General features: G+C 33.6%; 1 protein-coding gene across 9 annotated transcripts in view; it reads right to left on the bottom strand.

The window, feature by feature from the left end:
• The window catches only part of ARFIP1 (ADP ribosylation factor interacting protein 1), an 81,571-nt gene that overhangs the window by 61,431 nt on the left and 7,361 nt on the right, over nucleotides 1-12,779 (bottom strand). For 3 of the 9 annotated variants that reach the window (XM_016144586.2, XM_016144585.2, XM_016144593.2), the window contains one exon: nucleotides 6,558-6,637. The exons of the other annotated variants lie outside the window; for them this stretch is intronic. In XM_016144586.2, coding sequence (XP_016000072.1) covers nucleotides 6,558-6,635 — 78 coding nt within the window. In that variant the 5' untranslated portion in view covers nucleotides 6,636-6,637. Of the gene's footprint in view, nucleotides 1-6,557; nucleotides 6,638-12,779 lie in introns of those variants that run through there. 9 annotated transcript variants of the gene reach the window in all.

Here is a 12,779-nt window from a genome sequence, read left to right as displayed (position 1 = left end):
GGTGGAGAAAAAAATCTGAGAAACACTAGTGAAGTTCACAGTCAGAGGCACAGGCTCACTGAAGACTGAGACCTAATCACGGACCACAGAATGCTTCCCTCCTGCCACACCTCACCACCGCATGGCTAAAGGCCTAGTTCCCTTTACCCAGTACACCATGTCTGGCTATCAAGAAAAATTACCAGGCCTACGAAAAGGCAACAATACAATACAAAACCCACCACAACTTGAAGACAAATAGCAAGCATCACAGTCAGACATGGCAAGGATGTTGAAACGATGAGACTAACAATTTAAAATAACTATGATTAATATACTAAGAGCTGTAAAAGATAGACAGCATGCATGAACAGATGGACGATGTAAAGCAGAATTATAGAAAAAGAAAGAAAGAACCAAAAAGAAAGGCCAGTGATCAAAATCACCGTACAGAGATATAAAGACTGCCTTTGATCGGCTTATTAGTAGACTGAATAATGACTCTGGAGTAAACAAACATTTCTTAAATTAAAAAAAAAGAAAAGGCAAGCCACAGGCTGAGAAAAAATAGATGTAATATAAGAATGTATTTGACAAATGACTGGTAGTCCAAATATTGAAGTAAATCTTACAATTAAAAAAGATGACAAACAACCCAAATAAAATATGGTCAAAATTTTAATATATACTTCACAAAAGAAAACATGAATGGTAAGACAGAAAAGGTGTTCAATATCACTAATCATCAAGAAAATGACATTTAAAACCACAAAAAGTACAACTATAAACCCACAATAATAGCTGAAGCTTAAAAAGATTCACAATACCAAGTGCTGGTAAAAGTAACTGGAACTTAAATACACTGCTGGAGGGCATGTAAACAAGTATTTCACTTTGGAGAACTGTTTACAATTTCTTATAAAAGTAAATATACATTTGATTATATGACTCAGCCATTCTACACCTAAGCATTCAACAGAGAAATTAAAACAAATGTCCTTAAGAGACTTGTATAAATGTATTCATGGCAGCTCTATTCTTAAGAGTCCAAAACTAAAATAAAAAAAAATTAAAAATATCCACCAACAGGGCAATGGATAAAAGAATTGTGGTATGTACATACAATGAAATATTCCCCAGCCATAAAAAGTAATGATTATTGATGCAAGCGATAACTATTGTTTAATCTTAAAACATTATGCTGAGCTAAAAAAGCCAGACACAAAAGAGTACATACTATATGATTCCAGTTGTACAGAACTCTAGAACATACAAATCTTATAGAGGGATGGGGGAGGGGAGGACTGAGGGCAAAGGAGCACAAGAAACTTTAGGATGGAAACATTCAGTATCTTGATTATGATGATGGTTTCCCAAGTTTATACATTTGCCAAAACTCACCAGACTGTATATTTTAAGTGGGTGCATTTTACCTTAAGTAAATTTTACCTCAATAAACTGTTGATTTTTTTAAAGGATAAAAACCTTTTCTATCATGTTTAATGGCAGAAGATCTAGTTTTTTCTGCAAGCCCCAAATCCACCATAGCAACCCCAGTAGTCTGATGGAGATGGGAAGGTGTACGGCCCTGATCACAGTTTTCACCCACAAGGAGGGCCTGACTTGCAGCTCCGAAACCTAAAGAAGTTTGTCATTTTCCAAAATATGTCTCTGTGACAAAAATACTGTAGACTAAAACCCTCTCACTATAAAAATTACTGCAGTTCTTTACAGACACATATTCCCTGTCTTAAATCACAAGCATTTGCCTCTAAGGGAATACCTAAAGAATGGAAGAGCATTAAAAAAATCTCTCTGTTCCTCAGATTCAGTGTCCCTCATCCTAGATCTTTTGAAACAGCAAAACAGGATTGCCTCTTTTTAGCTTGCCGAGTCAGGCTTTAGCCAAGTACTGCATATGCCTCATTCTTTTGGCTGCCCAGCCGCGGCCCCCTTCCAATGCTGGGGAAAGCCTCCACATGATGAGGCTGGGCAAAGGCAGAGTCTGTGTCTCATTACATAGAAGCTCGAAATACCAGATAATCAAGCAAAGTTTCTCAGTCCTACAATAGCTATAACATGGCTCTAAAACTGCTTACAATCTGACCCCTACTTACTTACCTCTCCAACTGCTTCTCATACCATACTCTCCCCTAACTAGGTGACCAAATGCCTAACTTCATCTACACCCTCAGAATGCATAGTAACTCTTCTCCCTGTCAATTCAACTCTCAGCTTATAGCCTTTTTTGTAGTTGCCCAAGACCTAGGTTAAAAGAAAAGAGCTCATGTAATTTTTCCTGGCACTACTTATGTTTTTCAAATCCTGAAAATATACCTTGCCATAACATTAAAAAAGACTTTATATCTGACTGTCAGCATTTACCAGTGAACATCCCGTGGATGTTCATTATGCAACATTAACAAAAATTTATCCAAAGATTAAAAGTTTATCTAATAATGCAAGAGAAGACATACCAGAAGTATTATTAATGGGAAAATCTAATTTCTAAAATGCTTAGAAACAAGATAGAAACTTTTAGAAAGGATATAAAATAATTTGTCTTGGCCTTAAGTAGATTTCTGGAACTGTACAAGGCATTATATCTCCTAAAACACACATTTAACATTGTCCTTTTAATCTAATTTATCACTGATCAAATGAAAATAAAGTGGTATAATAATAATAAGTTTAAGGTTTTTCTAATTTTTATAAATCTACCATTTTAAAAAGTTATTTGAAAATTTGTTAAAAAATACAGTGAAATATTTCCAATACTCAGTTCACTGGCTACATATATTCAGTAGTATTTTTGTTCTACTATCAAGTAGTAGTTATCTTTTCTTCTAATTTAAAGGAATAAATTCTAAATTTCAGACAATTCTAGACAAAACAGCAATGAAGAAATGAAAGAAGCAGCAAAGGTGCAAATATTCAGCTCTGATTGTTACAGTGATGGCTCCAGACTTATGAAGGCTGCAGGGCTTAGTGAACTAATTACGCATGTTGACAGAGGCCACATTTTGTTCCAATACCAAAAAACACAAATGCTTTCTGTGTCAGATCAAATGACTTAGTTTTTGTTTGCCTACAAAAAAAAAAAAAAAGAAAGAAAGAAAGTAAACCTAAACTCCTAATTCAAACAGTCCTTAAAATTCTCTTCTGTATCAGTAAAAATGACCTTGAAAAAATGGTTAATATATTTATTACAAAGCATTAATTCAACATGATTCAAAAGTATTAGGTGAATAAAGCCTACTGCATGAAATCTCAGGAGAACCGAGGTATCAGGAGAAATGTATTTAAGCTCTGCCCTTTTTCATAACTTTATAGAAGTCACTTACTTCCCTAAGATTCAATTTCCTCATATAAAAAGAGGCTATTAACCTCACCTACATATCATATATATACATAATTTATGTATATATTTAACATGTCTGTCTCCCTCCAAAGTGTTTACAGCACAAAAACCAACTCCTCCTGATACTCGAAATCCTTATATGATTTGAACTATCTTCTTTCCATTATACTTCTTCAGATATCCTATTAAATCAAACTTTACTCACATTTAACATATCTCTCAATTCCCTTCTCTATGACTTTGTTCAAGCAGTGACCATCATCACTCACATACTTGAATTCTACCCAATCTAGAAGACTCAGCTTAAATGCCACCTTCACTGATATTCCTGGCTGAGATTCCTCTGAACTGCCATAATTCTTCATCTGTACCACTCTATAAAGGCATTATTATTCTATGTTTTACTTATTAAAAAATTTCCTCAATTAATCAACATGCATCTTGAGTGCAGGATCTGTACTCAATTCACTTTTTAGATCTCTGAGTTACTTACATAAAAGAAGAATGTGAGTATCTGTATATTTTTCTTGGATATCAGAAACTGGTATATATATTAGTGTTATTACATTAAAGGGCAGACAGAAAAGAAGAATTCAGTTAATAATCCGAGGATACCCTAATAAAATACCTAACACGAACCACTGTGCTTTCTTTCTTTTTAAAAAATACATTTTTTTGCCTTTTTTCAAACTTCTTGTCCCTACCTTTAAATAATTTTTTTTCCTAATTAGTTTCTTAAATTGACTCATTTCCATTTCCTTTGGGTTCAAATCACAGTTCTTTTCCTCAATAGCTACGTTAACTCTTTCAGGTCTCGGTTGCCTAACCTGTTAAATGAGGAAGAAAACCTTAACTGCAAAAGGGTTAGTGTAGCATTAAATGGAATAATACATGTAAACCCCAGTACGGTGCCTGGCACCTCATAGGCTCTCAGTGAATGGTGCTTATTAGGCTATTATTTCTTCTACAGACATAGAAGAAGCAGTTTAAACATATTTTAAGGTATAAAGTTTGAATACTAAAAATGTAAAGAACAAAATCTACCTTTATCTTTTCTTGTCAAGACTGGACCAGAGAACAAAACAAGCCAAGCTCATGTTTTCTTCTTTTTTAATCCAAAAAGAACACCAACAATAAAACTTGATGTCTTTAAAAAACACACACATGCAGAAGAAACCATTTTTACAGTTACTGATAAGATAGACATTTTAATGGAAACGTCACCCCAGGTTCTGCAATAAACCAGCTAAGTGAGCATGAGCAAGGTAATTCACCTTAAAAAACCTAAATGAACTTTAAGTCTCTTCTTATTCAGGGTTGGCTCAATTTAAAATGCTGGAGTTTCTATTGTTTTGTTTTCCTTTTTAAAGAGATGAAAACTATCACTCAAGTCATTACATTCTATTCATAAGAAACCAATACTTATATCACTTACACTAGTAGAGTGAGAATTCATTCATTCATCAAATTAACCACAAGTATGTACCAAGCTCTACTAAGATTAGTCTGAATTACTAAAAATGATGATGTATAGAATATCTAAATTCAGAGAATGACCATAATACATACAGAGCTGTAATATTAAAAGAATTCTTGTAAGCAAATTTGATCCCCAAATATTTACATTATAGATTTTGAAAAAAAGCAGATTTAATTTAGTAGAATATTAATAAATGGGGAATTTTAAAATCACAAATATTTCTAAAGCCTACTTTGGTTAACTGTAAACTCATATGCTTTTACATCTGAGCATAAATTCATATTATACTCACATGCCTGATCTTTTTAAAAAATTACAATATTCCTATAGATACTGCACATTCAGTTATGGCTAAAAACACAGGGAATACCTAACACATTTTATTGTTAATTTACAGACAAATTTGAACAATCAATTACTTGGCAGCGGTTTCCATCCGGGCTTAATTCTCTATTGAGCAGGAAACTTCTAGTTTAGCATCTTTCTGAGTGACATTCACATAGACAAAACCCACAGTGGTAAAAACCACAAAGAGCATACTTTCATTTATTATTATGAGTCCCATCGTTGGCTGGGTTCCCAGTATTTACTATGGTTCACATGCATAAACTTCCTCTGATCTCTCAACAGTATAGATTAGAGATCTAACCATTAAAAATCAAATCCATGAGTTAAGATACATAATTCCCTAGTTTCTCAGAACTGAATACAACTACAGCACTGTTTTGATAAATGGTAAACAGCCAAACTATTTTAAATCACAAAGAATTCAGAATCCTCCACAGATAATACAATATTTTCCCAAACAGAACCCATCTTTGTCTTTTGGGCTAAGAATAAGGTATTTAAATCCTCTATTAAAGCTTGTTGCACAGACTCACAGTATCTTGGCTTGCCTGAAGAAATACTGTGTCTAGCATTGTGCCAGAAACACAGATCGCAAACTGGTTCAGAAACACTGCAACTGGAGTTCCAGCCTTGTCAATTCCCAAAAGTCAGTTACTACCTGTCTGAAAGTTAAATATATTTGATAAATGGAGACCGTAATAGTCATTCTACTTACCTAACTGAATTACACCAAATTGTTCTAAGGACTAAGGTGGGCCAACATGAAAGTGTTACTCTGTAAATCTTTAAGCATTATATATATGAGAGGTATTCAAAAAACATCTGGTGGCTTGATTTCAATATTAAATTAACTTAATATATTTTTCTTTATTCTAATGACCTACAATGTGGTTCTTACGTGGTCTATATTAAAATCACCTGCAGAACTTCCAAGAAAAAAAAATTACACATGGCCCTGTGTTCATCACTGTACATTCAGTGAGTTTGAAGTGAAGTCCAGAACTCGGTATTAAAAACAAACAAACAAACAAACAAACTCTACGCTTGGATCTGATGCACACCTAACTATAGAGAGAGCATATAGGAATATATGAGATCAAACATGAACCCATTACCACTATTATTTCAAAAGAAATCTCAATTCATATTTAAACTACAAACTATAGCGGGACCCCAACTTTTATAATAATTTTTATGTGAGAAGGCAAATGGTAACTTACTTCCTGTTATGAAGAAGTCTCTCTCCTCCTACTCCTTTCCTGTGTCTATGTGTGTAAAAGAGTTTACTTAGAATGGCACATGTTTTGACTAGCTCACTCAATTGGACGGTCTAAAACTTTGACTGAGATGAGCTGACTTCAAATAACAGTAAAAATACCACCCAATCACCTCAGAATTAGACTTGACTTCTTCTGTGGCTGGTTTAGATGCATCAAGAGTAGTAGTATCATTGCTGCAGTCAGACATACCTAAAAGTAAAATGTGTTAAGTACACATTAAATAATTTAGTTAAGAGCTGTTCTAGTTCATTAGAATAAAGAGAAATATATTAAGTAAATTTACATTGAAGTCAAATGACTAGGTGTTTTCTGAATACCTAATACTAGTAATATCTCACACTATACACAAGAACAAACTCCAAATGGCCTAGAAATCTAGATGTAAAAAATAAAACCATGTAAAAGAAAACATGGATGGAACTGCGCTTTAAACTTGGTGTATAGAAAGGTTTTCTAATTCTAGGACTCCAAAGACGGTTAAACATTTTGATAAATTTGATTAAATAAGAATGTTTAAAAACTGCACAACACGAACACTACAAACAAAGACGAAAGAAAACTAATAAGCTAGAATAAAATACTCACAATATATGCCACAATAGGCTCATATCCCTAATAGATAACAAAGTCTGAAAAGCAAAGGAAAAAAAAGAACAAAACCAGAATGTTAAGGAAAAAAAAGAAAAAAGAAAAAAAAGACAGAAAATAACAAAAAGGCATTAAAATGGCAATCCAAAATATAAAAAATGCTCAAATTCACTCACAATTAGAAAAATCCAAGTTAAAATAACACTGATGTACCATTTCTCACCTGTTAGACTGGCAAAAAAAAAATTTTAATATAACAAAACATCCCGTTAGTGAGGATGTGAGGAAATAGGCACTCTCGCACACTGTTGATGGGAATTCAAACTGGTACAACCATTCTGGAGGAAACTTTGGTCATGCCTAACAAGTCACATATGCACTTACCTTTGAACCCAGCAATCCCATTTCTAGGAATCTATCCTGTAAATAAACCTCCAACAATATAAAAATATATACACAGTGTAGCCTTGATAATTGTAAAACACTGAAAACAGTTTAAATGTCTTCAAATAGGAAAGTGACTGAATAAACTATGGTACATCCAAACAATGAAGTACTATGCAACTATTAAAAAAAAGAAAAAGAAAAACTAGGCAGATCTCTCTGGACAGGGAATGACTTCCAGGACATACTGTTAAGCAAAAAAGGCAAAAACACCTACAGGTATGCTACCTTCATGGAAAAACAAAGGAGATATATGAAAATACACATTTTCCCTCACTGAAACAAGAGAAATACCAGGAGGATAAACCAGAAACTAAGGCGATAGGTTAACTATAGGGAACAGGTAGAAAGGAAAGTGGGAAAAAGTAGAAAATAAGAACAGGGAAGCAGGGATAAGGAGGGAGTGACACTTCCCTAAATATATATTTTTAAATAATTCTGACTCTCGGCACCATAGTAATTTTCAAATATCCTTCATTAAAAAAATATTAATAATTAAAACCAACTAGAATTTAAGAGAAATTCAAAATGATATCAAATCACCAATAAATAAACCTTACTGTATTATAAATGAACAACCCTGCGAAGGAAAGGGGGAAGAGGAGGCAAGGGGAGAAGGGGAAAAAGAGGGAGAAATAAGGGCGGGGGTGGGAGAGGGGAAGGGAAGGAGAAAAGAGTATCTTGACTAGACGCCATAAGGCTTAAGACCCAAAGAACTGCACATAGATGCTGTTAATCTCGTTAGTAAAAGTGTTTTTCATAGGGGTATGGATTAATAATTCTAAAATTACATCATGTGTGTAATAGAATTGAACACATAAATAAATAGAATGTAGATACTGAGAACTAGGTTTCTCACTGTTATAAACAAACAAAAAGAAGAAATGCTAAAATAAAACCTATGGTGCTGGACTGGAATCAGTTATGAGTTTTAAACTCATGGTTTTTAGTGTGTGTGTGTGTGCGTGTGCGTATTATATACACACATATGTGTATGTGCATGTACAGGTTTCCCAGCTGTGTTCATGAGAGGGTCTAGAAGCAGTGATACCCAACAATAATGCTCAGACACTGGTCTCTAAGCACCATTCTCCAATCAAAGGAACCACAGCTCTTAAGGAGAAACAGTTGATTGTAATGCTGGGGCAGGGAAATACAAGATGAGCCTGGAACATTTTCTTGTGTCAAAAAGTATGGAAAATTGAAAAAAAAAAGGGGGGGGGGTCTTGTCAAAAGAACACAGGAGTCAACTTATAGGAGTCCCTAAGGGCCAAGGCTGAAACAAACTGAGCAACAAAATAAATGATAGCACTGGATTAAAACCCATAAAATAAAGCAAATATTAATGAGCCCATACTGATATAAACAGTCAAGTAAATGGGGGTAAAGAGACAATTGTGCTTCACAATAAAATCTCAATTACAAAACAGAAAAAGAGGCAAAGAGCATCACCATCAGGCAAACATCACAGTAATAAATGTTGCAGCCAAGATCTACTGATGAACACTAAAATTAGAGGTTAAAGTTTGAGGACAAGTAGGATTCACATAATCTCGAAGCATCTCCCACAAAGTACTTATCTACTGAAAAGAAAAAGATAGTGAAGAAAATCACAGCTCACAGGGAAGAAATGCAATAGAGCCAGTTTAACCAAGTGATAGTAATCACCAGTAGGAAGACACATGGACATCATAATCCCACTGGTACACAGCACCGAGAAGGACACATCAGCAGGAGGCAATCTTCTATACTGAGGAAAGAATGAAAGGAGGAAGGAACCACGGAGAGCGAAGAGTGGAATGGAAAATGGAACAAAGTTAAGGCAGTTCGTTTTTGCTATTTTCTACTTTCTTGTGAAATAGGAGTTATCATCTGCTCCCCTGTATTAAACAGTAGCACCAATTAGGAAAATGTATCATTATCATCCAGATAAAGAAAAGACCAAGTAATCCCTAGTAGACAGAGAAATACAGAACCAAGTTTCTGAGAATAACAGAGATAGTACTAAATTTGTGTTTTATTCATATTCTTTAAAGGTTCTGACCTTTTTATATTTATTTTTTAAAAGTTTGTTGTTCTTAACTTTGATAACATACATGAATAATGACAAGATTTAAAAAGTTAATGACTTGTTATTTGTGCTGTTTAAAATGTTTTTGGATCTTTGCATAAATTCACCGTTATTTTTAAAAAACTGTCTTCAAACAGAATGATAAATTACTATTACAAACTACCACTAATGGTCAGGCCATTCAGGTGGGTTTATATAGGAGGCCAAAAATGCCTTAAGTCATCTCTGAGGCTCTACCTTAAATCAGTCAGAGGTATTCCTTAACTGATGAGTGCAAGAACCAATGACCTATAAAGTGAATTACTAATTAGCACTTATAAAAAAATGCATAAGTAATAAATAATATCAACTAAAGTTTATAATTCATCCTACTGTTTGGAGCTGTTTTGATTTATGATCAAAATCACATTCTCCTTTCTACAAACTGAACGGACTAGATCTACCCAAAGGGAAACCATATAAGAACTTTAATCATAATTTAATGAAGGAGCATTCTATACCCTACAACTCTTAAATGCATTCAGGGTCTTCCTAGGACCCAGGGAAAAAAAGGCAGGAGGTGCTCGATTTGCCAGATCTTGGAACATAAGAGAAACATATCGCTCCATGAGTATCAGAAAACAAACTGTATTTACAGTCTCTATGATGCCAATGAGTTAAAGACTCAGAAGTTTAATACTAAAAGATCTATGTATGGGATTAATTTTGTTGAACAGAAATCATAAGTTTTTCAAATTAAGGGACTCATACATCACAGGGAATCTGAAATGGTATGCTCAAGGCACCTGAAGGCAGATACAAACAGGACAGACATAAATAGGATAAACATAGTACATCATACTGGAATGACAATTTACACTCCCTTATTAAATTAAGCATGGTATTATGGAATCTAAAGCAAAAATAACTTAAATAAAATAATACACATATGTCTTCTAAGAAATAACTTGAATTTTTAAATGAAATATATGACTTTCAAAAGAAATATCTGAAGGGTTATTCTTTCTGGGGTACTTCAGTAAAAAAGCTGGAGAAGCATCGTAAATATGATATATGGGACCAAGGGGTTCTGCCTGTCAAGGACAATGCCAAGGCAGTAAATAAAGAAAACTTAGGGCAAAAGATAGCAAAACTTGGGCTTGCTTTGAGCTGAACTAGCTTAGTTTCTTTAGACTATTATATCATTGATATCAGAGACTGGTTACCAGGCTAAAGATTAAAGAAAGTGGCTCTATTTCTTTCATTCCATTGGAATATGTCTATCTTTTCTCACTCATGAATAAACAGGAAGAGACTGGTAAGACTTGTTTTAATTTTATAATTCAATATTAATTTTCAAGTTGAACTGACTTGTTTACAATAAAATATCTAGAGTTAAGACACACGATGACTACATTAAGTAACTATATATGTTTAGATTTGAAAAATGATACCCAAAATATAGAAGTTTTCAGGTTTAGTTAAAACACTTTAAATAATTTTGTTTTTTATGACGGTAGTTGTCTTTAAATAGGAAAGTCTTTTTCCCTGTTGTCCAATGCAAATGACATTGAACTGAAAACGGTTTGCAAAACAATAAGTTCAAAGTACATTATAATTTCTTTTATAAGTAGAATAACCAAATAAAAAGAAATAAGATAATAAAGAATCATTTACATTATGCTTCTGTCTTTATGTCAACAACTATCTGGTATCTGCAAAAGCTATTTTGCTAGATACCTGTAAGTCCTATAAATTAAGTTCAGGTTACTCATTAAGATAAACACATTAGTCTAGATAATTCAAAAGTAGAAAGCTTTAGCAATACACATATACTTCTCAATTACATGTAATAATAGGAAACAATTTAAAAATCAACCTAACAGATATTCACCTATTCCCATCCCACCATCATTAACAACTGAGGAAGTCTTTTTATTTTCCCCACCAGACTGTGTTACAGAGAAACTAATGAGAAGTAAAATAATAAGACTTTAAAAACTAAATTACTCCCCGAAAGAAAACTAGCTGTAAACAAACTCTGAATTATTCAGTGTACTGTGGCCTCATTCTTCATAGATGGCTACTTGAATTCCAAGACATGAGTAGTGAAGCCAACCAAGAACCAAGAGAACTGGAGAGTTACTTTAATTCTGTTATTAAATTCCCAAAACTATCTAAAAGAAATCCTTCAATATTCACAGGTAATTTTTTTCAATGGAAAAAGTTCAAGGTAAATCATCTAAGAATGAAGTTTAATATAAATAGATATACATAGAAATATTTGTAGATATGTATATATATGAGTTAGATTATATTTCCTAGAAGCAACCACAGCAATAATAAGCACATATACCCAGATCTTCTAATACTATTCTTCAATAAAGAGAACCAGCACTCCTTGGAGAACCGGCAGATTCTAGGACTGGGGCAGGAAATATACAAGATGAACCTGGACCATCTTGTAGTACCAGAAAGTAAGACGGTGCTTAAAAAAAATAAAACAATAAAAAACTCACAAGGATGGGGATATGTCAAAGGAATATGGGAATCAACTGAAAGAGCTCCCAATAGTCAAAGATGAAACAATCTGACCAACAAAATAAGTAAAGTAGTATTGGATTATAACTCAAAGCATAAAATAAATATTCATGAGTCGATTATATATATCTGAATAAATTAATAAGTGGAGGGTGGGCAAGAGGCAGATCTCCTTGCAGAAGTCAAAATATTCTCCACTGTTAAGGAGGTGAAACATAACTTCCCACTCCTTAAGTGTGTATCTCCCATAGTGACTTTCTTCTAAAATGTACAGTGTGAAAAAATAAGAGGGAAAAAAGATAACTTTACAATGGATAAACCTGACAAACACTATCTCAAGCCAGGTGACGAAGGTTAACATGAACAGCGGTAAAGCATACTGACAGCATTTACTTTTGATACGATGAGAATGGCACTTTATCTCTGTGGTCTTCCTCCCAAAAACACACTGCCCAGTTTAATCATGAGAAAACCATCTGACAAATCCCAATTGAGGGACAGTTTACAAAATACTTGACCAATAATCCTCAAAACTATGAATTTGTCATCAAAAACAAGGCATTTAGGAAACTAAGAAGACACATGACAACTAAATCCTGGATGGGAACCTAGAAATATAAACATCAAGAGAAAATTGAGGCAATCTGAACACATGTTAATTAATAATAATGTATGAATATCGATTCACGAATTCTGACAAATGTACCA

Source organism: Rousettus aegyptiacus, unplaced genomic scaffold (genome assembly GCF_014176215.1).
Source record: "Rousettus aegyptiacus isolate mRouAeg1 unplaced genomic scaffold, mRouAeg1.p scaffold_m13_p_16, whole genome shotgun sequence".
Lineage (NCBI taxonomy): Eukaryota > Metazoa > Chordata > Mammalia > Chiroptera > Pteropodidae > Rousettus > Rousettus aegyptiacus.
The sequence above is the reverse complement of the archived record's forward strand: the minus strand, read 5'-3'. Positions and strand labels throughout refer to the sequence as shown.